Source organism: Phoenix dactylifera, chromosome 7 (assembly GCF_051530095.1).
Source record: "Phoenix dactylifera cultivar Ajwa chromosome 7, Ajwa_hap1_PhDact_Kaust_v1.1, whole genome shotgun sequence".
NCBI classification, from domain to species: Eukaryota; Viridiplantae; Streptophyta; class Magnoliopsida; order Arecales; family Arecaceae; genus Phoenix; species Phoenix dactylifera.
Window position 1 is genome coordinate 34,127,654 of NC_143196.1, and position 27,975 is coordinate 34,155,628.

Sequence of the window (27,975 nt, forward strand, 5' to 3'; positions counted from 1 at the left end):
CTCTTAATTGGATACAATGAAACCGCTTTGAATGCACTCATGCAGTGGCTTGCTAGCTATTGGAAGCACCATAAGTGCTACAAATAATCTGCTCCCATGTTTCTCCCATGCACCTTGGCACGGTTTTTAAGCAACACATGTCATGCCCTTGTCGATCCTAGTTTCCGTTACCCTCGGCGTGCATGCGTCGGTGGGCCCCAAGGCCAGTAAACCCCAAAGCACCTTCTGGTTTTCTTTCGGACCTCTCTCTCTCTCTCTCTCTTGCTTGTTTCTTGCAGTCGCTCGGGTTTTTGGCGAAGATGGCGAACGAGCGTCTCCCTCTCCAGCGGAGGGATTCGCTGCCTGGAAAAGACGACGCGCCGACGCCGGAAGTCGAGGTGGTGGAGGACTCCGCGGCGGGAGGCAGCGGGGACGGCGGCGGCAGTGGAGGGGAGTCGGAGGCGTTGATGGTGGCGGAGCTCTCCGATCACCAGCTCCAGGAGAAGATTCAGCGGTTTGTGGGTCATCTCTCCTACGGAATAGCAGGCAGGCTGCCCGACAAGGGCGTGAAGCTCCAGGCCCACCTCCGGCTGCTCCAGGAGGAGCTCGACCGCCGGAAGCTCGCCCCGCGCCGCAAGGTATGCGATCGGTTGATGGGTAGGTGGGAAAGATTCGAGATTGGTTGTGTGGGATTCGGATTTGGGGTTTTGGGTTTGCGTCAGTTTGGAGGGAAGAAAGGGGAGGGATGGAGATGGGGATCAAGAACGAGGTGGATGATGATTAAATGAAGAGGGAAAGGAAACTTTAGTGCTCCAGGGAATGAAGAGGATAGATGATGGTCTGGTGGGTTCTAGGAGTGATAGGAAGAGAAGCCACCCAAGGATGGAGGGTTTTGGAGCGGAGATTCTTGAGAAAGGGTTTTTAATTGAAAAATCCGATAAAATGGAATAGGATGGAGCATGTGAGAGGGGGAGGGGGGGGGGGGGGGGGGGGGCAATGGGAGATTAATCCTTAATAAATTGGTGCAAAGAAAGGAGAACAACAAAGTACAATGAGAAAACGAGAAGATAACGTGAAAGAAAAGCAGAGTGAGGGATTCTTGAGAAGAAGCAAGATCTTACTTGAGTAAGATAAAATCCTTAAAGAAATTTGCGCGAATGTGAGAAAAAATAGAGTAGAATGAGAAGGTTACGAGATAGATCTTGCAAATAAATCTCCTTACTTGGCATAAGATAGTAAGATCGTTACTTGAGGGGCTGAGAAAATAAGACAAAATAAAATCTTGCTGCATAATTCTATTTTAGGAGAAGAGTTGCTATATAGATCATCATATGTCATGTTTAATGCTTTACCTTGTTTTAGCTTAATAATTTCTCGAACATAATGCTGAAAATTTCTTCCTCTGCTTCACTTTTTTCAGGATGTTGGAGAACATGACAGGGCTGCACAATCAAGAACCACAGAATCATCTGGTGGGCTTCAAGATTTTTCCACATAAGTTAAAATCATTAATGACCCTTTAATCTAAAAAATAGCATTCGTATTTGTTTATTCCATGTTAACTGGAGTAGCATGTCCTATTTACCTTTGTGTATTTGTCTGGAAATGTCTTAAATTGCTATTTCTTCTAGGCATTGTAGTATCCTGAGCACTCATCGAATTCATATTGGTTCCTGATTCATAAATAATGTACAATTATGGAATCTGGAAATTTAATGCCAATGGCATTATCAATTATACAAGTTTATTAGTATATACTCAATATTTTAAAATATTGTTCTTATAAAATGCATCGTTGTACAATATGCTATTTAAGGTTTTCTTAGGTCGGTTAGGGCTTCCCTTGCGTGACAACTTCTGATAGTTTTACCAATGAGCTCATTCTGGAAAAAAATAGTGCACACTCCCTGGAGTTTCGATAGGTTAAAATTTTATTATAGCATCAAAGAAATTACATATAATTCTAATTTGTGGAGAGTGATATTGAAATATTTGGACCTTGATATGTATAGAGAAAGACGTGTCGGAGTTGGAAGAGACTTTAAAGACTAATAAGTTAAAATGGCTATGGTTGATTTAAGCAAAGGCAGTGTAACATGCTAGATGAATTTCCTTTGTTATCATGAAATCTGGGAGGTAATTCTAGAGATACTGTAGTTACATGAAATCTTCCTGCTCCTATATTTTATTTGTTAAATTGTTGAGTGCAACAAATTTCCAAGCTCCATTCCTATCGAGGAAGTGGAGTGCATTTTGATTCTACGACAATAAGTTTACTAATAGGGTTTACATGATTTTCTTGTTTGTCTATGTAACTAGATTAAGAAAAGTGCTCGGGCAGTTGATCTTTACTGCCAAGATCTAGTGTTAGTGTATTCAAGCTAGAAATAGAAGTGATTTTAGGGGTTTTATTTATAAAATGGGTTAAGCAAAAGCTAGTGTTATGTTCAACAAGGAGGTGCTACCCATGTATCTTATGACAATGGAGTTCTATCCAAGATTGGGTTATGTGAGCTTAAAACTACGTTAGGACAACATTTTTTTTTTCAATCTTTATTGAAGATAATTAGACAGATTTTCTGATTTTAGTATCGTTTATGGGATATTCTCTCTCCTGATCTTTTTATGCTGGTGGCTGGGAGTTTAATCAGATATCTGCTGAAGCCCAAATGGTTGTTGTGTCAGGTTTATCTTTTCATTCATGCTCAGATAGAGGTGAAGGTGGTTTGCAAAGATCCAAGTTTGGTCCACACGTGACTTGAACTGGACTTGACCCATACTAAAGTTTAGACTCATGGGTTTGTCTTTGGTACCAATCTAAGACCAGTACTTAGGTTATAGGTCATGCCTAAATGGGCAAAGTATAATAGATTTGAATGGACCAACTAGACTTGATGAAAAATAACTACAACCAATCTAGGTTTAGCCCTCTTAATTGAGAATTACCTGGACTTGACACAAACAGAGACTCGATCCTAATCCAACTCATACCATTTGGATGGTTCAGATGAGGGCTTAAGTCTTAGATGTGAGGCCAACTCATACCAGATTTGATCTAAGCTAGATGTAGACCCACTTGAACCAACTGCAACCCTAATTAGGGGGTCTAAACTTGGCAACTTAGTTGTGGATTGTCGCAATAATTTTGACTTCGTATGGTGTTGAATTGGGCAACAAACCAGTATTAAATTCTACAATAAAATCAGAGAATTGCCTTTGCTCCACTGTCAATACTTACTGTCTCTCATAATTAATTTCTTAGAGAGGATGGAAATGTTGTAGGAGATGTATGATAAAACTATCATTGTTGTACATCATGAGGAGCTCAGAATGTTGACGAATGAAAGAAACCAAATTTCCTTCTGACCTATGAAGTGCTTTGCTTACTATAACTAGGTTGCATATTAGCAGAGCTAAGCTAACTACTAAGCTGCTCAGGCATGGCTTGTTACATGGAAGGATAGTTGAGCCCTAGTAGAGTTTGACAACATATTATGAAGCTCAGCCTTATTTTTGAATTGAACTGGGTTTGAAGGAGATCGTTATCCAGCTGACCCAAGCTGGACTTAGCTATATTTATTTTTACAAGGCTAAAGTGTTCGTGCTTAGCATTTTTGTGTAGTTAGCTTCTAAAGTTTCTTGACCTTGGCCCATTTCCTAGATGAATGAGATGGTTTTGAATGAACCTATTGTCAAGTTGATCTCAAGTTGTTCATGTCAATGTATGTTGTTTCGGTATCGAGCTCCATATCGGTGCCACACTATCACTGTGTCGGTATGGTATGATATGGGGCTAGTTCGACATACTGAGTGTCAGTTCATTCGCCATACCATGTACCGATACCAAATTGGTATGGTATGGTACGCCCCACTGCCTTGTTTGGTATGGTACGACACTATGGCGTACCATATATTCATGAATAACTAAATTTGTTCGCAGCCCTATATATGTCAAATTCCAGAGACAACCTCTTGAATCAAGGATCTGGATTAATGTATGAAGAGGATTCAAAGGGAACTTGAATTAATGGACTGGACATTATTGGATAATAAATGAGGAAATGATATTACTATATGAATTGACAAGGTTTCATGGTCATTGCTTTAAAACAGAAGCAAACTTATTTTAAAGTTGATTTCCTCCCTGATTTAACTAAAACAATGTATGAAATGAGGAGGAAGGGGGGAGGAGGTTGGGGGAGAAAAAACCTAAAAGATGGTGGTGTTTCCCGCTTCACGATTGATGCTATGTGTTTTCAAGTCACCGTCTTCATGACCATGAAAATGCAATCCAAGGGTGAAGGCTGATATTAGGAAACTCTCTTTGCTGTATTATCTAGACTTACAAGAAGTTATATTAATGAAAATCTTGTTATGTATTTGCTCATGTATTTTATATTGGATGGACTTCCTGAAAAACATGATGCTTTTTCGCTGCATTTATCACTTTATCTTTGATTTGTTATGTTGTTTGCTTTTTGACTGAATTACCATTTTCTTGTTCATGTCATTTTCACATACTCTCAAGTGTCACTTTTCTCCTTTGTCAAATTAATGCTGAGTTCGCCATCAGATGTCTTGAAATCCATGTTATGTGGACTCGGTTACTCGTTTCTGGTGGGGACAGTGCTACCTAGACGTGGCATTTATGTTGAGTTTCTATATATCCCGAAGAATTTGAATGGCAACCTCAAAGAACTCAAACATGAGGAGATGGCCATATATTAAATAACTAAATAAATAATTCTAAATAAGTGAACTAAAGAGGGCAAAATAAACTTTCAGCTCAAGTGTATTGCGTTAGCAGGGGTGCATTGCATATTTATAGAAAAAAGTAAATAGCTGGAAAAGATACATCTCTGCCTCTACTATTGGCAATAGGTTTCTTCTCTGAGTTCCATTTTGTTTGCTGAACAGGAAAACTGTTATTTTTCAACTTTCATCTGATAATATTGATATTGATCATATATTTTGCTTTATAATCGAAATCGCTGTGATCTCTTACTCTCAGGTACAGTTAAAGATTCCAATGAAAGCCTTGAAATAGTTGAATCACATTCACAACCCTCATTTGCATTCCAATTTCCTCAGAAGTTATTGAGCAAGGTAAAAAGGTTATCCTTGCTTAAAGAATTAATATTTCCAGCTCGGCTAGAGAAGGCATTTTCACTTACTTTTCTTCAGGCAGATGCTGCACCCAACAAGGACTTGATAGATATTACTCTGAACAAGTGCAAAAGTTCAAGTGAAGGTGAATGCCAAATGCATGAGAGAAGACAGCCAACTGAGATATCAGCACAACCGGCTAGAATGTCTACCAGAGAATCACCTTTCCCATCTGCTAGAACTGTTGCCAACAAAGATGAACGAAGATCTTCTAATGGTGATCTCAAGGCTTTTGAATCTTTCAGCACTTCTTTGACTCATTTGGTGGAAAATTATTCCAGCCTTTCTACTAGAAAGTGAGTTTTTGGTTTTTAGCTGTTATTTGATATTTATCTTTAATGCTTTCTTTCATTGCCTGTACAAACTTATCCTATGTGATTCCTGGTATGATAATCAAATATATTAAGATCTCTAGCCTTTTCTACGTAATTTTTATTGCCAAATAGGTGGGTGAACTGAATGTTGGCTTTTTGGATGTAACTTAACCTTGCTCCCTGTCTTGTCTTACTTAAGTGTTGAAACAAGATGTGTATGTTGATTAGGATTTATTGCTCTTTTTCACTTATTGGTATTGCTGTATGAATTGGAATTTTTCATACTTCTCTGTTTTTCTTTATGTTGATCAAGCAAAAGTGGAAACTTTTGCAATTCGAAGGACCAGAAGCAACATTCTCAATTAATTACTTGAATTTCAGATTGTTATATGAAATTTTTTGATCTCCATTCTCATGAAAGATAGTAGCTTCAAATTTAACAAGGAACTTATAAGGTAGGTGGCAAACTTTAGAAGGGGAAAGGTTCTGGTTATTTGGTTAATTTTATCATTGCTTCTTAGGTCATGATCTGTTATCCTTGTGGTATTTAAGGTTTGGGCTTCGCAAATGCCTCTAAGAAAGAGGTAATGTTTTTATATGTCCAGCAGGATATAACGAGATTGTCTGTCACGTTATGCTTCTGTGACATTTCCTTTTGCATGAATCTTCCTTTCTCTGATATCCTTATCATTGTTTATACCGTGAAGAACCTTTTAAAAAAGTCTTGAATTTTGGGTGGACCATTCTCTGCTGTTTTCTCGTTAACTGATCTGTTTTCATGTTTGCTGTGATGGCTTGTATAAACTTGGGAAATGCTCTGAAATAGGTGTTAGAGGAAACTTAGAGGGAACTTTTGAGTTACTGATTGAGGATAAAGTAATGGTAAATTGATTGAAATTACTGGTGTGTGAACAATAAGCAAGTGACCCAACTATGAAGGTCCAAAAGTTTGCACTGAAAAATAGGAGGAAACATATAAAAATTTTATAGGCTACAGAGGTATTGAGAAATAACCCTTGATTGGAATTACAAGGCTAACATTAGATAGATGTATAACACATGTTGATCATGCTTCTATCTATTTTATTTTCTTTTATTTAGTGATTATACTATTATCAAGGTAATATGACAACTATGGCTTGTTGGATCATGGTGATAGTTCTAGCAGTTAATAATTTTTTTCTGAATATACAATTCCTCTGAGCATGATAAGCCCCTCATTATTAATCTGATATAGGAGGCAGGCCGTCTAGCATGGAATAAAATGTCTCATTGAGAACTATAGCAATGTTGCATGTCTAACTTTGATGCTCATCCGATATAGAGGTGATCAAGCTTTTGTTGGGAAAGGTAGGGATGAATTTGAGATGTGTGAATATGATGAATGGAGGGATCGATACACAAATCAAGACTATTTTAGGGTCAAATATGTAAAAGACTTGAAACCACCCGAACCACCCTTGAGGGTAGATTGAATAGTTTGAGGGCTGATCGTGGTTGGTTCCCCATAAACCTACCTTAGTTCACTCCTAACCCTGTAATATGTTTGTATACCATTGGAAAGTGGTTTAGAGGGTAATTCTCTTTTGTTTTCCACCACTTGTAGGTGGAAATGAGAGGTAGAAAGAGAGGACAAGCTATGACGGGGGCTTTCACATCAAATCAACCAATTCACTGTCATTTTTTGAGCTAGAAATTCATTCTAACTAGATAGTTTTCTTCTATGTACCTTTTTTTTAATAAAAAAAATCATCAATAAGTTCACCTAACTACAGGACTGCCGATAGAACAGTACATTCCTCGCGTTAAGGTTGATCATCAAAGTTCAGTCCTTACAGCGTAGATCTCTATTGTATTGAGTCTCCTTGCAATGTACTTACATCCATATAAACAACCTCAATCAAAGGGTCTTTCTTTGCATTTTTTCCCTTCAATACAAAGCTTTCTGCTTTGTTATCTGGCTTGCCGGCCTGCCTTCAGTCTGTATGGTGGGAAACTAAACTCACTTCAGCTACAGCATTTCAGAGATCCATAGGAGTTCTTTGTCTGGGCCAATTTCGTCCATGGCGAATTAGAAAGGCTGATCTATTACTTATTATATCTTTTTAAGGCGGGTTTACCTCTTACCCGTTGACTATGACGGAAGGACCAACTCCTTTGAAAGTTTTTTATCGATGAATTCGATTGACGTGGTTCTAGCTCGTTTTAAGGTCAACCACTAACTCATGACTAATCAAATGGAATTAAGGGGAAGTTCTGTAAAATTGAGTATGAACCTTATTTGATCATCAGGTTCATATCTTAGAGCATGAATCCAGATCAAGATTAACAAATTTTGTGGTTTTGGTTTGATCACCAAAATCTAAACCAAAATTCATATAAATTCAAAAATAATCTGAGCAATTGGTGTTTGTTCAGGATAATCCTTGAATATGTTGCTGAGGAGGGACCTGTCTACTGTCCCACTGGAATAATTTTTTTGGGCTATTTATTTTTAAATTATTTTTTATAAAGTTTAATTTTTGTTAAAAATAATTATTTTTTAAAAAAGAAAGCATGTTTTCATTAGTGAAGTGCGTATGCTACCAAAATTTCATCCACGATGATGCAATTTGGGTATGTTAATGTTCCACAGAGCCAAGGCCCAAAACTATCATGAATTTTAAATCAGTATGAAAAAGCACCTTTAATCAAGTAGTTTTTTTGTATATGTTGTGTATATGAGGCCAGTTTTAAAATCTCTCATTTAGAAATAATTTCCAGAATTATTTTCAACTTTAAAATTATTTTGAGTTAATTGCTCATAAAAATGTTTAAAATATAAGTACGTTAAAAATATAGGTATAGTGTTAGATAACTAAAATGTATTCTCTGATATAGGTAGTGCATTTTCATAAACAGTTTATTTTTATTGATTATCTATTTTAATTAATTAAAATATATGTCTTAAAAATATTTTAAACAACCAAAAAAAAGATACATTGATGAACTAGGAGAAATAAGGTGAATACTCTGAGGAAATGCATCAATGAACTTGCACTAGAGGCCATGCTATGGAAGATTTGGAAAATTAAGAAACTAACAAAACTATGCATAAGTAAACTAGCACCCTGATATGTGAACATTAATGATAGTAGGAACCATTTGAATGATTTTGAATTGCAGGTGTTACTATTATTAAATATTACTATAAATATACTCTTTCTTTTTTTGCTTATGTTCTAATTATTAATCTTAATACATATACCTTTTAAGTATACTTTGGAATGTAATTTATGTGATTATGATTTTTATGCATGTGAATGACTTTAGAACATGTAGAAAACCTTGAATGGGGCACTTAACTTACTTCTGCTTTGTTTCATGTAAATTTATAGTACTCAGACAAGAAAATACGATAAAAAATCCAAAACTAGAGTATGGAGGTCAAAAAAGACTGTGCCATTGGTATTTGGGGCGTATCCATGTGTATCTATTGATTCTGTTTGTAAGCATGATCCTCAATAAGGCACATCCATACCCACTCTTTTAAATATGCATCAATCTTTAGTATTTTGAACCTTCATATTTTATATAAATCAAAGTCAGATTTAGTTGATATTTATTTATTTATTTATTAACTCTTGAGGTTATATGTTGCATGAACATGGGTGACAAAATGTTGTCATGTATATATGTGCTGTTGAAAATTCAGTTAGTGTCCATTTATATCTTATTGTGATACTTTTCTGACATGATGTCTGACACCCTTTGTAGGAGGAGAATTTCTGAAACTAGAGATTCATTGCAATTGAAGTCAAAAAAGGTTGTTACAATTTTTTTAAGCTGTGCACCGTTATATTCTATTTCAGTCTTGCTGTTCATGCAGTTATTGTGTGTCAAGCTTATTTGTATTATTGATTACCAGAATTTATATTTATAATATTAACAAAGGTGTTTTACAGATATTGTTCTGTTATGGTTGTGGTGAGATGCAATTTTTTTTGCCTTGCTTGTGGAATATATTGATCTCTATATCTTTTACTTGGAAAAAAAGAATTTATTTCTCTATGGCCTAAATTCTTTCATACTTAATTGAACATATTTGAACTCTATTTGATCATTTTCATGCTGTAGCTGCATCTATAGATTTTCGCTGTCTCTTGCAATATCCAAACCCTGCAAGGTTCTACATTGACATGATTATATCACTATTTGCTGTGTGTTGATGTACATTTATGACACTGGTACAAAATGTTGTCTTACCACTTATATGCCAAGTCTAATTGTTGGTTTTGGGGCTGTGACCTATCATTTGTCGACATGTGCCTGGTGTTGTCTAGGCACTTATGATTGATAAGAATCCATTGATAGCTTTATTGGATAATCTATATGCATATTCATGGCAATGTTTGGAGCACTATCAAAAAATGACAATCTAAACAACTTTATTTGATTTTTTAAGCTTGTGATCTAGTTAGTACTTTTTTTCACCCTTTTTTCTTGAAGATATCTCTGAAGCAGAAGTCAGTATTTTTTAATTGTTTTTTAAACATATTAGTTTCTTTCAAAGAATGCGGAATTATCCTGAACCGTTTGGTTTAAGGCGTACTGAGCCGTGCCGATGGCAGAACGAGATGGTTTCGGCATTCAAAATGGTAAACTAGCAAGTGGGGGAAGAGGAAGAAAGAAAGAGAGAGAGAGGGGGGGGAGGGGCTCCGAAGGGTCGGAGCAGAGTCTCCGCCCTCTGGACCTCTATTTCGTTCGAAACAAGGATCTATCAGGGCTTCTTTTTTTTTTTAATTTTGAAAATTTTAAATGAAGTCGCCAAACTTTTTTTTTGGAGCCTCTTTGGCACCCTCTGGAGGCCTCTGGCAGTCCTCCTTTACTCTCTCTCTCTCTCCCTTTCTCCCCCCCTTTTCTCTTTTCCTCTCTCTCGCTCCCTTGCCCTCTCTGCTGTGTTGGTACGGTCCCGGCACAGAACGACACAGGGGTGTATGGAACGTGCCACCGGTCGACCGATATAGACTCTGGTACTGGCACTATAGACCTTGGTTCCCTTATACCTTTTGTAAACCTAACTGTCTAACTAATCCACTTCCTGTCTAGTCTTTATTCTCCTCTGCACTCTAATTTGGGGATCATAATAATGTTTAGCATGTACATTTGAGGGGTTGGACCTACACATACCTAGGGATGCAAATGGGTCATGTCGGATCAGGTCATAAGTGACCCTGACCCAATCCGGTTTCTTGTTTGGATCCTAATTTTGGACCTAGACTCGACCCGATAGAAGATCGGGTCGGGTCGGGTTCGGGTCCGATCCACTGTTATAATTTCTGACTTCATTCGGGGCGGGTCGGGTCCGGGTATAGCCCAAAAAATTTGGGTCTGGTTCAACCCATTTATGGCTTTAGAACTTGTATTTGCACCCCTGCGGGCTGCAGCCCACGGGCCCAAATAATTTTGCAGATTCAGGTCGGGTCGGGTCGGGTCATAGGATTGAAAATCTAAAATTACCCAAATTTCAAATAGGTTGGGTCGGATTGGGTCTGAATTTAGTAAACCCAGACCCAATCCGGCCCCACGAGTCCTCCAAAATGGGTCTGGTCAGGTCATGGGTCAACCCGACCCATTTGCAGCCTTACACATACCATATCACAATATCACAGGTCATAAGTAATTATGTCCATGTTCAAATGTGCAAAGTACTGCTGTTTTTTGCTTATGTATGCATAATTACCATAACTATCACCCTTCCTATAACCTTGCTATCTAACCAATCTGTTTGTTGTCTGGTCCTTGTTTGTCTATATACTCCAATTTTTTGGGGATCGTAGTAATGTTTAACATGTAAATTTGAGGGGTTCGACCTACACATACCATATCACAATATCACTGGCGCCAACTAAATAAAACACTGCTGAACTAAATATTTCCATGTTCAAATGCATAAAACACTGCTGAAATTTTTGTTTATGTATGTATAATTACTATAACTATCACGTTTCCTAAGTCTAACCAATCCACTTGCTATCTAGTCTTTGTTCTCCTCTATACTTCAATTTGGTGATCTTAGTAATGTCTAACATGTACATTAAGGGGTTGGACCTGCACATCTCATATCACAATATCACAGGTCACAACTAAATATATCCATGTTTAAATGCATCTTGCACTGCTGAATTTTTTATTTGCACAGTTATTTCTGTGCTTTATTTCCATGTAACTTGCATATCACTACTACTATAAAGCACTCACCTCCATCTCCAATGACCAAATACCAAGGAGAACTTATTTATTTCTGCTATTTCTTGTTGTGGATTGGTAAATGCAATCTCCTTTCCATATAGTTGCACTCATCAGAGTCTATTAAGATACAGAAAATATGAAGAATGCAACAGTCAAAAGGAGTAGCACATTTATCAATTGTGAGAACAATGTTCTTACAACTTTTTTTGCATGCATAATGCAAATGCCTCTGGCAAAAAGTGGCAGTGGGCTGGGAAATCCAGCTTTTGTTGAAGTATGTGTTTCTACAACTTATGACTTTGCCATCAAGTTAGCTTGACTAGATCATTGTATCTGTTCCTCAGTGATATCGTGTTTATGAATGGACTCCTAAATTATGAACTATAAATTTTGTCCCATCAGTGTATATTCATGGATGTATATATAGTGTAGACATATGATTCTATCAATGGTGCTACTCCATCTCTTTTGGAAGGAAAAATACATATGAAGACTAGATACTAGAACAGACTTTGAGACACCATTTTGGGCAATAAATCAAGTCTAGTTGATACATTTCCTATGCTTCTCATTTCTTTTCTGACTTTATTTCTTATTTTTCACTTATTGAATTACTAACATATCATGACCATTGTTTTAGGCTTCTACCTTTAGTTGATACAGGTTTTATCGATAGTTTAACTCAGATTGACTTAGAGTATGGTTGGTCATTAATAATTCAGCCTTTGTCATGTCTAGAGTTATAGTTGCATTTAGTTTGATTGTATCATTTTTTGACAATGTAAGACAGGTTCAGGAGGTGGTGCTCTTGGATGAAGAAATGCAACCTGTACAGCCAATACAAATAGATGACTCTGATAAATGGTGAATCCATTATCCTGAGTAGCATCCTCTCTACATGTTGTAGTTCTCTCTCTCTCTCTCTCTAATGTTCAGTAATCATTTTGAGATCTGGCTGTTTCATTAATGAATGTTGTCCCTTCTCTAGGAAGGAGGCGAAGATCTATTATCCTTCAAGGTACGTCTTCTCTAGAATTGGAATCATTGCTGATTAATGGTCTCAATAGCAGCTCCAGATTCTAACATATTTAAAACTATTGTCCTGTATTTTTCTCTTATCAAACAATATTTTCTCATATTGCTAAAAGTAAAGAGGGATAAAAAAAGTAAGCTTCATATTGCATATCATTATGGTGTGTTTTTACATAACAAGTTTTTGACAATGTTTTTTTTTATCAAACAATATTTTCTCATATTGCTCAAAGTAAAGAGGGATAAAAAAGTAAAAACAAACCATTTGTTGCAGAAACTGGAGCCACGTTGCTGAAAAAATGGTTTTTTTTGTGTGCATATATACCCTCCTAAATATACAAAATCACATGAATATCTTTGCAAAGTTGCTATTAGCATGTATACCCTCATAAAACACTTGTTTTGCATGTATACCATTTGTTTTCTTTCTTTTCTTGCATATGTACCTATGCCATCTAACACTGTTAAAATTGAGCGGTTTAAAATTTAAATGACTGAAATACTCTTAATGGGTAGACGTGGAAAAAGAAATATATCTAAGAGTATACATGCAAATAGAAACTTTGCAACAATATTCATGCAATGTCGTATATTTAGGAGGGTATATACTCAAAAAACTCCTTAAAAAATGATCATAACTCGGTTAGAACTTGCCAAATCTTTCATGACTTGATTAAATCAACAAGTCAAAAGAAAAGGCCAAGTCACATTGTAAATGTTTCTTTGTTTAAGATCTTAACTCAGTGAAGTTGGAATATTGGATTATTATTTTGGTGATGCTACTCTCCCATTTTATGTTGATGTAATTATCATTATTGAGTCTATGATTCATTATTTTAAGAAGATTAAACCATATTGAATTTAAATTAACTATAGATCTTTAGATCAGTAAAATATTTTTTTAGTAATTTATAAATGATGAGCTGTTGTTCATTATTGAGATGAGAATTTCACAAAGGTATCGGGATTTATTCCATAAAAATTGATATCAGCATGGATTATGCAGCACTATAATATTGATCTTTTTTGGTTACCCTCAATTAAGAGTGACCGAACTATCTTCATTAGAATTGACTTCGACTATTTCAGTATGCGCTCCAAAGCTTGTTAGATTAATCCCGCATCTTATTTAATTTAATTTGAAATGAGAATATATGTGCCAAATCTACATCCACTTTTGAATTAAACAAGTCGCAGGATTAATCTAACAAGCTTTAGGGCATATGCTCAAATGGCAGAAGTCAATTCTAGTGAAGATAATTTAGTCACTCTTAATTCATGAGGATGACCAAAAAAGATTGGTATTATCATGCTGCATGATCCCATGTTGACATCAATTTTGATGGAATAAATCAAGATTCCTTTATGAATTCTCACCTCAACAAATGAACGAATCACCATTTACAAATCACTAAAAGATATTTTACTGATCTAATAATCTAAAATTAATTTAAATTTAGTATACTTTAATTGTTTAAAAATAATGAAGAATATATGGATGTCATAGTGTCAATAATGATAATCCATCAAAAATGAAATGGGAGAATAGTATTTACGAAAATAGTCATCTAATATTCCAACTTGACTGAGTTGAGCTCTTAAATAATAAAAAATTAACAATGTGGCTTGGCCCTTTTTTTCTTCTTTAGACTTGTCGATTCAATCGGGTCATGAAATACTTGGTAAGTCTCAGCCAAGTTTTGATCTTTTTTTAATGGGTTTTTGAGTGTATGTCTTTCTAAATATGCAAAATTGTATGAATATTCTCGCAAAATTGCTATGTGTATGCATATCCTTATAATTTTTTCTTTTTGCATGTCTACCCATTAAGGGTATTTTAGTCATTTTTAATTTTTAGTCTGCTAATTTCTTAAGGGCATTAGAGGGTATGGGTACATATACAAAAAGTAAGAAAAATAAGGACATACATGCAAATAAGTGTTTTATAAGGATATACATACAATAGCAACTTTGTGAGGCTATTCATGCAATTTCGTATATGTAGGATGGTATACACTTACCCCCCCCCCCCAACCCACCCACCAAAAAAAAGGAAGGTTGATGTGATGGGTACAAATGTCTTTTATTTTTAAAACAGGGGAAGATTTGTCAAATATTGCTGGAGATCTTCACCTTTTTCATTTTTAGCAAATCACACATCATTAGAAACATGCCACCTGTATTCTTTAGACGCAGAGAATAAAACCTAGCTTTAAGGCTATTGCCAGCCCTTAATTATGGAACCATTGTGAAGAAATCATCTATTCTTTGATAGAAATGAAAGAAATCTAAACTAAGAACACCTTAGGTTTAAAAAAATTGAAAAAGAGAAATTTAAGAAATTGTGACAATATTGTTATTTTTAACTTAGAGTGAATGGCTGAGGTTTAAGTTGAAGATGTCAGGCAATAACCATGGATACCAATAAATATAACCTTGTGCAATATTCCTTTTGTCATTCTATGCTCTTAGTTTTAATCGCACCCCCTGAGCCCCCGTCATTGTTTGCTATTCATTGTTATGTGCCTTTGCTATAATAGCAACATTCTGTTTCCAGTGATACTGAAAGAGTACTAATGAACTTCATGTTTTAAGTTTAGACTGAATCAATATCTTAAGCTTTTTCAGTTTATTCATTGGATTATATATATATATATATATATATATATATATATATATATATATATATATATATATATATATAGATGAGATAAAATTCACATATTCCAGTATATTTTGACATGGATCTTTGCATGTGATCCACCTGCACCATGTTGTTAAGTGGTGAGTGTGAAATTTTATCAGTAAAGCCTTACAGTTAAGATTAATTACTGTTGCTGTTAGTCTCTGAGATAGCTATCTTGTATTATTCGACTGATCTAATATTATTAGAAATTGCACATTAAAGGGGGCTTATCTTTCATTTCCTGGCTTACTATATTCATGCATCATTATTTAACTTTTACTTGATGCCTACTTTTTTAAGTACTTCCATTATCTTACATTTGCCTTGGATATATTTATGCATGGAACTGTACTGTAGGTTTTGCACATAGACAAACATGTGTGCATACACAGACTTATTTCTGTTTAACTAATGCCTTGTTTTGTAGGTACCTCCAAAGGTCGATATCTCCGGTAGGTAGACCAGGAGGGGAATACTATTTTTTCAACACATACTTTTATAAGAAACTTGAGGAGGCTCTTTCGTGCAAGGTAAACTTTTTTTTCTCTTCAATCAATACATCGAGGCAATAATGAATATGTTGCATTTCAGCAGAAGGAATGCAGTAGTAGGAAGTATGATGTGTATATATTGGTATGTCATGTGATTGCCTGATGGAAGATCTGAGTAAAATCATGAAGGCCCACGGGAAAGGTTTTTCTGATACCCAGTCAGGGAAAGGTTTGAGATTAGACAGTTGGACATAAACATCCTGATAGAAAGGCAAACTGGTTGTTTTCTTGAAGTGGCGTACAATTTGAGGGTTTAGTGCTAGACATACTATGTCAATATTATTATGATTCCAACCAGAAGCTCAGTTCTTATTTTACAGTATAGATCCAAGGATCTTCAGCTTCTGATTTTTTTAAAAAATATAAAATATGCACGTTCCGCTCATATTTGACTAGGAAATGGGCTTTTTTTTCCTCAAAAAAGAAATTTGACTTTTTTGGGGTTGTCAGTTGCAAACTATACACTACTGTTTCTTGTAGTACCTCTCTTTTTACAAGTTAAACAAGGAAAGTCTTAGTGCTCATGTTTCAATATAATTTGGTTTATTTTTTCCATTCAGTTTCGAGGCATTTCTGTTCTCACCTCTTGACTACAATTGTCGGGGCCATGCATGCCTTTTTGTCCAAAAAAAGATTCTGTTCTAAATCCATTATATTTTCTTTAAATCTCAGATAATTCATGTTTCATTCCATATCCTCTGGAAAGAGGGGGCTAGAACTTCTGCTTTGTGGTTTTCTTTGTTCCTTAAGAGTTTGCTGTTAACTAAGCAATTCATATAAAGCAACTTTTAATTCTTAGCTTGATGGTGCATTAAGAATATTAAGACTGAATTTTCATAAGAAATCTTTTATAGAAAATCATTAATACTTGGAGAAATCGTTTGCCTTGCATATTATCATACTCATGCCCTGTAGATACATTAGGAAGGTGTCTCTGTTCATTAATAATATTAAAACATTCTTTCTTTTCATATTTTTGGTAATAATCCTATAGCTAAATTCCACAGTTTAAAGAAACATAAATTGCTTTTGTAATTTAGGTCTTCAAAGTTTTAAACCTGTATCAAATAGAATTTGGTGTCTCGGTCTTTTTTTTCTTTAGTTTTCTTTATCTCCCCTTATCTTAATTAATGCAACTTATTACTCCTAACTGTGTTAGGAAGGTATCTCCATTCATTAGGAAGATTAAAACATTGATTTTTTCCCCAACATTTTCAGTAATAATTCTATGGCTAGGTTCTGCAGCCTAAAGATTCATAAATTGTTTTTCTGATTTAGAAATTCTTCCAAGTTTTAAATGTGTACTACTTAGAATATGGTGCCTTGGTCTTTTTTTTTTTTCTCTAGTTTTCTGTAGCTGTCCATGTCTTAGTTTATGTAACTTATTGTTCCTATCCTTACTTTTTCTGTTTCAATATCATTAAATAATTAAAGCAAATTTAATCATGGTATATTTCTAATTTTATATTTTTGTAATTTGTAGGGTGATAGCAATGCGTGTTTCTTAAAATTGAGGAGGTGGTGGAAAGGTGTAAATATATTTCAAAAGGCTTACATCTTCTTGCCAATACATGGAGAGTAAGTTCCCTTTTATCAATATGATAAGTGGCACATCTTTTTCTATTTTTGTAGGAATTTATATTTTAGAACATGCTTGCTTTTTTTATTTTTAAATCTAAGGCCAGACATACAACTATACGAGAATAGATGAGTGTAAAGATCTAGAAAGATTGTCATGAGGCTTCATGAAGAGTTCGAAGGGAGTTTCTCCATATTTATTAGCTTTTAGGTTTTGCCTGATTGGTGGCTTCATAACACAAAACATAACTAACAATTGCAATATGACAGAGAATTCAATGCTGGATAGAGTTGGCTGGACTTTATCAGTATTTGGCAGTTTCCTTCCTATTTATGATTATTTTTTTGATGCATCTCAATCACTGCAGAACTTTTTTTTTTCAAATAAGAAATTTGATGCCATGACTACAAGTAGATAGTGATTTCAGTAAACGATAATCTAATTTCAATGATATTTCCTTGTTGTTCAGGATAACTTCTTTTGTGCTGGATGAGCTGCTTTCCTATTAGAGCTGCCATCATATTATAACTCCTCCTATATGTGGGAGTTGGGTCAAATGGCATGCCTCCCTGCTAGCCTATTTTCCAATCTATTTTCTCATCACAAGAGATGCCCATAGCAAAATTGCCAAGTCTCCTTCAGCAAATAACTCTATCCATGCAAATTATGCAGTTTCTCTTGGAAGGTCTCTTGAATTCTAGATGCGACTTTGCAAAATAGGTTGCTTGTTCCTCTCGTCTTTCATTCATGCAATGTACTAAACATGCTGTTGCTCTGCCTGTGCTTATTGTGCATGTAACAGATGTGAAACTTCTTGGCTTCTGTCAATTCTTGAATGAAAATTCTCCACTTAGGCTAAATTAGTGGCACCTTATGCATGAGTTTTAGGCTTAGTTGGAGTTCTTTTGATGAACCTATATGAACTTATGATTGATGAATGTTTTTCCCAAACCACCACCTTGTAATTTATGCAATCCTGTGTCAATGTCGTGTCAAATCAGACATATGCAGAATGATGCTGAGGAAAAGCATTCTCATTTTCCTGAAATGGTCATGCTCCATGTTACTGTGTCTATGCCTGGGAAATTTTGAAACTAAAGCCAATTTGACCACTGACTATGTCATATTATCAAACGCCCCCCATTTTTCCAGGATACTCACGATATGAGTTTATCTTGATCCAAATTTCTGAACAATCCTTGCCTTATCTGTTGAGCCTTCTTCATGGTTCACATTCTTTCCCTTTGGCGTCCCCAGTTTTTTTTCCCTCCTTAGCACCCACCTATGATTCTCTTAATATTATTCTGTAACTGCATTTCAATGTCACCCTTTATTTAATCTCATCGGTAGCATTTTGTTAATTACAAGCAGTATGGTCCCTCCTATTGAGAATGCAAAAAGATAATGCATAAATAACTAATATAACATAATTATGGTAAATCAGACAAAGTTGACCCTGATGGCTCATTGCCAGTTAAAATACTTTTGGTCTCTTCACAAGAAGTTTCTATGCTGACTGCCTTGTGCATGTCTTCAACGTTGTGATTATACCCATTCTGTATGCCTCTCATCCTCATTATTGATTAAATAAGCTTTCTTGATTGCCTCTGATTAGCCTTCCCCTTTGCTTTGAAGTATTCCGTCATTTACCCGATTAAAAGTTTTCTAAGTGATTATCCTGGCGTAAAGCCACTTCTTTATGGATGTCTATAAATTGAACAGCCCTTGTATTTTAACTCCCTGAAACGACAGCGGAAAACGATCCATTGCCGCCGACATTTGGTTTTCCTCTCGTGACTCCAAATACGACATTGAAGCTTGATCACATGGAAGTTTTTTATTTCTACTTTCCTACTTTGTTATTACTGTACTATTGTGATGTTTCCCTTGTAGGAACCTTTTTTTGTATTAATTAATTCTATAGACATGGCCTGACAATTGATTAGAACTGTGCTTGTTTCCTCTGACAGAAGTATCATTGTTGATATTTCAGCTGACTTCTTTGGTAAACTTGGTTTTATGTGATCAGTTGGCACTGGAGTTTGGTGATTATTAGTATACCAGCAAAAGAAGATGAATCTGGTCCTATTATACTTCATTTGGACTCTTTGGGGATTCACAGTAGTTATTCAGTTTTTGATGTCATTGAAAGGTAACGTACCTTAGAAGTTTGCAGTTATTATCATTGTGAACTTTTATTTTAATATTGTGCACTTTCCTATATAAATAATGTATGTATATTATCCTATAGATATTCTTTATATGTGTGTATATAATATTTGATGTCACTGAAAGGTAATGTACCCTGGAAGTTTGCGGCTATTATCATTGTGACCACCTATCTTAATGTTTGTGCACTTTCTTATGTACATATGGACATATGTATTTATAATATTATGCATATAGTTTTTTATATTTTATTGAATTTAACAAAAAAATTTGTCAGTTCTGATTTGTGCCCTTCATCCACCAATTCTTTCTTTCAAAGCTCAGATTTTTGTTTGTTACTTTCACGTTCCATATGGGAATTGATCGATGCACTTCCCAAGTTCCTGTATCTCAAAATACATACCAAGATAGAGAGACAAATTCTCGAAGAGAAAAAGGTGGAATAATCCATTCTTAAAAATATTAAAAACAGTTAACTCAGCAGTTGTTTTCCAACACATGTTTCTTTAGAAGCTTGATGGAAAGCTAACCTAACTTCCAAGGAGGTTTTCCATCTCAGAATTGGACCTCATATAAGTACCATGCTGGTACAATGCTGGTATATCCTGTATGGTGGTTGGTTTGGTGTACTGAGACTCGGTATGTTCCCTGTACCGAGTCTCAGTTCGGTACTGGTATGGTGTGGTATATGTTTGGTACACCCATTATGGTAAACCTTGCTAGCCCCTATCAAGCAGTACTAGTGTATTTCTGTTTATCAACATCAATCATCTCATTCTTCTTGCAGTTATATGCTCAAGCAATCTCAAGTGACCTGTTTGATGTGAAAATTACTCAATCAATTCCATTCGTTGCCCCAACATGGGATATCAACATAAATTTTTAACTAAATGGACTAAAAAAATTTAAGATCCCAACCAGATTCTAGCACCTCATTAGACCCTAACAATTGATGAAGACATGCATGCATATAAATGCATGTAACTTGAAAGTCATTGGATTCTTTTGTCAATGTTACCAACCTGTATTCTCTAGACATGTTGTCCTTCATTATCCAACTTGACAAATTGAGGCCACAAGTTTAGTATATAAAAATTGATCATGTGAGCTCTTTCTTAACTAAAAAAGTGAAAAATTTTGCATTACATGGACGTATATAAATCACTTTGCTAGACTTTTCTTTACTCAAATGATTACCCCTTTTGATTAGGTCAAACGATCTTTTGATGACTGATATATGGTTGCCTTAAGACTTTAAGGCTATCAATATGATATAAAAAGTTGGTCTTTTCAGCAGAGTTTGCATATAATGTTGCCAAGTGTACATAGGGGTTGCATATAACGTTGCTAAGTATACATAGCAAACATTGCCAAGTGTACATAATAAAAGCCTGCGCTATCTTTTCAGCAAGAAATCCTTAAAATAAAGCCATCTTATGATCTTTTCTTAGAAAATTCCAGGTACCTTCATCTCCTATGCCGCATAGATTGAAGAGATCTATTTAGAGTAATAAATAGAATTTTGATTGAAATAACCGAGAGATATATGGGAATAAAATCAAATTCCACATGTGATTGTTTCAGAAAAATTAAGAAGCCCCAAAAACCTTCATCTTCTGTGCGGCATTGATTGAAGAGATAGATGTGATTTCGGCAATCAGATTGTTATGAGATCACAGGGCAAGAGTGTGACATTTATGAATAGCTATATGTTACCAAGCAATAAGAAATTTTACGTGTTCTTTGCTTTAATCACCCACATATCTAGGATACACATTAATCAACCTTAATCAATATTGGCAAAGAAATGGAAAAAGTTTTATCCTATAATTTAGGATTGGTTTTATGGATTGAAATTTAATTATAGCTTAATAAGTTCTAGAGTGTTAATAATTTTCTTCTGTTAAAACATTGGTCTCATTCTGGCATGAGGATCTACATAATATGTAATAGAAAAGTTGGTCTTTTCACTAGGGATTGCATATAACATTACCAAGTGTACGTAGCAAATATTGCCAAGTGTATTTCAGCAAAAAATTCTTAAGATAAAGTCATCTATTACTCTTTTCTTAGAAAATTCTACATGTGAGTATTTTAGAAAAATTAAGAAGCTCCAAATATATATGTCTTCTATTACCGACCCGAACCAAACAATATAGGATGTACTGTACCGTACATGTTCGGTATTGGTACCAGGTACTGGTGGCATATCGACACTCAGTATGCTTAAAAAATTTCGTACCGTATCGTACTAATCAAGGTACGCAGTACCGACTGTACCGACGTACCGGTGGGCATCGGTACCGGTACGGTGCCGAACCAAACCGAGCCGAACCAGTACTCTACCAATGGGGCTAAAAACCAAAAAAATTTTGGAGCCGGTACGGATTGGTCGGTTTGGGTCGGTATCGGTCGGTATGGGCCGGTACGCATCGGTATCGGTTGGTACGGGCCGGTACGGTTCGGTACCGAAATATGTAGCTGTACCGTACCGGTAAGGTCCGGTACCGGTATGTACCGGCCCGTACCGACCGGTACGGCGGACCATGGTACTAATATTGTACTAGTGTGACATCGGTACGGAGTCTGGTGCCGAGACGGCGAACCTTGCTCTTGATATTGATGACAAAAAAAATATTTAAGGAAGTGAAATATAAAAAGGCTACTATAATCATGGGAAGGCTTCTACATTTTCAAAATCCATGTAGCCAACAAGCATTACGATATGTAAATATCCATACATATTACATTTACAAATTTCCTTCTTTATTTTTAGTAAGGCATGCAGAGTGTACATTATAAGCTTGTCATACCATGCTATTTTGGGGTAAGTGGCGGTGAGAGGGCTAGCTAGAAATTGCAATTCCCTTGAAGTAAAAGCAAAGCAATTGATTGGGTGATGGTTGAGAGAAAACAAACTATCTATAAAGCAAAACAACAACAGTAGAGAAAAGATCTCTAAAATGAGCAAGTGATGTGACCTGGTATACAATACATGCAATCATCATTAATATATGGGACTGAGTAATATGGATACAATGACGTGCAACACAATTGTGAACATCACCTTTTCATTTGGTGGTCCACTTGAGTAAATTTTTGGTCCACAAATTTATTTGTGGTGCTTCCTACTTATTTCTGGGAAAAGTATATAAACAAGACCTTTTTTTATTCACTTTAATCTTATTGGTTTATTTTCTGTGGGATGAATTAGATTGGGCCTAGAATCTATTTGATCTGTTGGATGTAGATGCAAATGGTATAACAGCTCAGGACCTCATCCAAAAAGGCTAGCCAGAAGGTATTATTTGGATTTTTTGGTTCTATATAAGTATCCAAGATCTATCCAGTGTATAGTTGATGTGGGACTAAACACATATCCGCGTAAATTCTCCCTCTCTCCATTTAAATCCTGACATTTTTGTCATGCTAAGAGTTCAAATTCATTCAAATCTAATCATAACCACCATGACCGACTTGTGGTTTGCCCCAATGGGCTTGAGCTGCAGTGTCCCTAGTTTATATAGGCCATGGGCTAGGTCGGCTTTGATACCATTTTCCGATTTGTGCATGTTATCCTTGTGCATGTTATCCTTATCTTCTCTATATCATTCACAACGTAGGACCTTACTTAAAAAAGCTAGCTAAAAAGTATTATTTGAGTTTATTGGTCCTGTGTAAGTACCTAAGATCTATCTAGCAAATAACCGATGTGGGACTAAATACGCCCGTGCGAATCCTCACATACTCTCTCCGTTTAAGCTCTGGCGTCCTTGCCAGGCTAAAGATCCAAATTTATTCAAATTGAATCATAAACACCACAACCAGCTTGTGGTCAGCTCAATATATCTGTGCTGTAGTGTTTTCTAGTCTACATAGATCATTGGCCGGGTCTGCTCTAATACTATTTGTCACAACCCAGGACCTCGCTCAAAAAAGCTAGCCATAAGGTATTATTTGAATTTTTTGGTCCTGTATAAGTATTCAAGATCTATCCAGCGAATAAATCGATGTGGGAATAAACACATACCCGCGTGGATCTTCACACCTGCGCAAGGATGATGCGCACAAATCGAGAAATGATATCAAAGCCGACTCGCCCTATGGCCTGTATGGACTAGGGACACTGCAGCACAAGCCCATTGGAACTGACCATGGGCTAGTCATGGTGGTTATGATTAGATTTGAATGGATTTGAACCCTTAGCTTGACGAGAACGCCAGGTTTTAAATGTGAGGAGTATATGAGGATTTGTGCGGGCATGTGTTTAGTCCCCATGTCGGCTATGCACTGCATAGATCTTAGATTTTTATATAGGATCAAGGAAGCCAAAAAAAATCTTTCAGCTAGCCTTTTTGGGTGAGGTCCTGAGTTGTTACAAATAGAGTATTGCTGATATATGTATATCTGCATCTATCATCTTGATCACATGGATTTGATGCAGAGCTGGAATTTAAGATTTTGATTCTATTCTAGCTATTAGAGGAGAGTTCATATATTATCACTGAGCTTTATTGATTAGTTGCATTGCTATCATCTATCTTTTTCCTTTTATTTGCTAATTTATTTGTTGGAGTATGTAGGAGATTTCCTTTTCCTTTTGGAGAAAATTTAAGGTGTTGTTTTAGTTGCTACGACAATTGTATCTTGTACTATAATTGTTTTGGTATTTCAAATCATTATATTTGAATGATTATGCAAAAAAAGTTGCATATTTTTACATATTTTTCAGGTTTACAATTGTACCGCACCCACATTTATGAGTTTGTTTGATACTATAATTACTAATATCCATGACTATGAAAGCATTAGTTAATGATACGTGCAACATGTAACAAATCATGAAAATGTCGTTACACTACTAATTATTTACAATAAAAAAAGCCATTCTTTTGCAACTCAATCAAAACTTACCAACATTCACAAACTTTGTATATGCATACCAAACTCCGTGCATCGCACGTCTACCGCTAGTAATAATATTGTTTTTATGTCTTCAGCATCATGCATGTGCACTTTGCTGGTAATATATGAAGATCATGTAGCATTTTCTTGATGCCTCGGAAAGGAGGTCTTCTCTTCATACTACTGTAATACACAGGAATCTAAATTTATTAACATAGTTGAATGAAACTATATCCATGGGGACTGTACCATGCTTGACATGTTTGCCATTGCTGTGCTATTTTATATTCAGAAAACATGCTATAGAGGAAAATATTTTCTCAAGTTAGATAAGTTTATGCTGTAAATTACATGTTTTCACATTCTTGTTTCTATATTCATAATGTATTATATTCTTTTTTCCTTGTTTACGGCAAAGTGAATGTTTTCAAACCTTCTAAACAAACCTGAGTTAGGATTTTTTTCATTGCAGATATTTAAAAGCAGAATGGGACTACATATATCAAAATGCTCCTTATCCAGATGTTCCAATTTCAGAAAGGATATGGAAACATCTTCCCCGAACGATTGAGAAGAAAAAAATTGATGTAAGTCTCTACACTAATTCATTCATGTATTTATCAATAGTCTCTATAAAATGACCTGAGCTGTTTTCTGACAATGATTTGTTAACAAATTTACTTTTTGAGGGAACACATAAATCATAGTCTAGGTGGGAAAATAGCTTCAGCAGTTGCTTCCGAATACTAGGCTGAATATATTTTAAGAGGTTGCTATAAGATGGATGTCCTTTCTCATAGTTATAGTAGAGCTGATTGTTTTCAGGTTTATCCTGAGAAGTGGCATCACCCTTATAGGGTCCCTGATCACCTTATATTGATGAGCTAAGTTGACGAGATTGAAAATATTATACATTTCTGTAGATAGGAGGGAGGGTAGAAAAAATAAGCCATCAGGTCTTTCTTGACCAGAGAGAATGTGGAGAAGGTAAAAAGTTTTTGTATCAGCAGCTGCAAGTTAACTTTAACATATAATTTCAGGTCCAGGATTTTAAATGTGAAAGTGCAATGGCTAGTCGAAATTAATCATTTCGCATATTGAGCTTAACCTTGCAGCATTGCTTAGGCCTTAGGTTGATTACTAACTTTAGCTAGCTCAAATATCTGCAGTGCTTGCCTGTCGGTGTGTTCATATTTATCATTACCTTGAGGCCTTTTTTGTCCATTGTGGATGCTCTTTCATTTAACAGTTCTCATTTTTTCTACAATCAGCTTTCCTTCCTTGCCTATTTCAGCTGGGCTAAGCATACATGTGTTACATGACACATGCACATTTTGATGCAGTTTTGTAACTATCTGTTGGATATCTGGAGGACTAGGTACAGATGTAAGCTGCCACATGCAGCTGAAAAGCTCTTGTTGTTCATATGAGACGTACATGCTACCACACATTAATAAAAGAGCCATATACAATCTGTTTGGGGTCAGCTTTCATTTCATGCTTGGCCACTCTTGTGACCTGCTGTTAATTGTTTATGAACTCTATATGCTTTTTTCCTCCAAGCCTTTGGCCAACTTAAGCAGTGCTACCTGGTCATAGACAAAAAAAGCTATAATATCATTAATTATATGAGACAGCTGGAATATTTTTACTGTTAGAATGGTTTGATAATCAGTTTATGGTGTGATTGATCGACACATTTATCCATGAGTAATCCACATTATATTTCTTTGTACTTGGTTGTGCAGTGTCTGATTGTGAGCATGCTTGTTAAATTGATACCTAATCTCATCAGTTTCGTAAAGTTTTTCCTCCTTCAATAGGTGATTAGAAGTGCACATGCAATCACATTTCATCATGCTTTTCTCTAAAGAAGTTATGAAATTGACTGCCCTAGTGATAACTACTTACAAGCGATAATACCTGCCTTCTCCCACCAGGTTCCTCAGCAGAACAATGAGTATGATTGTGGCCTATTTGTACTTTACTTCATGGAGAGATTTATCGAAGAGGCTCCTGAAAGACTAAGAAAGAAAGATTTAGCCATGGTTAGGCACCCACAATTCATAATGTTAAAATTTTTTAATGTTATGTTTCTTCGATCATTTCAATTACTGGCCCTTTGTTTTATAGTTTGGTAGCAAGTGGTTTCAACCTGAAGATGCTTCTGGCTTGAGAAAGCGGATACGGAATCTGCTGCTTGAAGTATTTGAGAATGCTGAGATGGAGAATGGCAGAATAGAACCAACACATCCTCTGGTAGCTGCGCTGCAGTGTGAAAACGACTGACAGCAATGCATTGAACCTTTGGGCCCTGCTTGGATGTCCAATTAATAGATCCGAAGATAATCCCCAGAGTAGGATTTGGGGCAGGGTTAATGAACAGAAATGGTTGAGGTCCATGGACTTGCCAATTCAAAGATCCAGGCTGATGTACTCTCCCTTCTGCCAATGTCTTCTCACTGTGCTCCCACCTTGTTGAAAGAAAAGTAGGCATGGCAATTTTGCTCTCAGATAATGAATCATTCAGTTAAGCATGACTTTCTGCATGAGTCCATTGTGGACAAACTAGGTACTTGGTACAAGCCCAGGTATCTGGGGGCTGGTTCAAGCTTAGAGAGGAAATGATGTGAAAATGTTTGATGAAAGCTAGCAAAACAAATTCTCATTGGTGACTCAATTTGCTCATGATTGTGTTGTAATAGAACGGAGTGAAGCTGCAGCATAAACATGGCTGGCAGCCACTGCCAGTGTCTTCTCACTGTGCTCCCACCTTGTTGGAAGAAAAGTAGGCATGGCAATTTGGCTCTTGGATAATGCTAAATCATTCAGTTGGGCAAGACTCGCTGCACGAGTCCATTGTGGACAAACTAACTACTTGGTAAAAGCCCAGGCGTATGGGGCCTGGTTAAATCATAGAGAGGAAATGATGTGGCAATGATGAAAGCTAGCAAAACAAGTTCTCATTGTGACTCAACTTGCTCATGATTGTGTTGTAATAAAACAGTGTGTAGCTTCAGCACAAACATGGTTGGCAGCCACTGCTGAGCTCAGCAAGTCAAGCATTGTGCTAGCATGACCTTTTCATTCATTTGATAGGCTTGGTTGGGGTGGTCTTTAGGCTCCCCTTCCGACCAGGTACATTTTGTAAAGTGAAGAATCTGATAGGCAAATGTACAGTCCATGTATATGCGATATTTAAAACTGATAAGCTTTATAGCTGCTCATAAAACCCTACCATTGATCTGTTTCTTTTTTTGAGTTGTCTCGTTTAGGCATTTGCATACATGCCAATTTCCATGATCTGGTATGGTGTGAGGGAGTGCATGTGTTTTAATTGTGAAATGTGAATTGAAGCTCCAT

General features: G+C 36.0%; 1 protein-coding gene across 3 annotated transcripts; it reads left to right on the forward strand.

The window, feature by feature from the left end:
* The first annotated feature begins 237 nt into the window (after nt 1-237).
* Nucleotides 238-27,844, forward strand: LOC103701973 (uncharacterized). 3 transcript variants are annotated; one of them, XM_017841534.5, is made up of 13 exons: nt 240-617; nt 1,400-1,451; nt 4,991-5,085; nt 5,164-5,441; nt 9,216-9,264; nt 12,481-12,554; nt 12,679-12,708; nt 15,836-15,938; nt 17,443-17,537; nt 19,568-19,690; nt 25,085-25,199; nt 26,553-26,660; nt 26,746-27,844. In XM_017841534.5, the coding sequence occupies exons 1-13, from the start codon at nt 300-302 to the stop codon at nt 26,899-26,901; spliced, it is 1,596 nt and encodes a 531-aa protein (XP_017697023.3). In that variant the 5' UTR covers nt 240-299; the 3' UTR covers nt 26,902-27,844. The 3 variants fall into 3 exon arrangements, with proteins under 3 accessions (XP_088557976.1, XP_017697023.3, XP_088557975.1); XM_088701849.2 differs by having other exon boundaries at nt 12,487-12,554; XM_088701850.2 differs by lacking the exons at nt 26,553-26,660; nt 26,746-27,844 and adding an exon at nt 25,956-26,269 and having other exon boundaries at nt 238-617.
* The last annotated feature ends 131 nt before the right edge of the window (nt 27,845-27,975 follow it).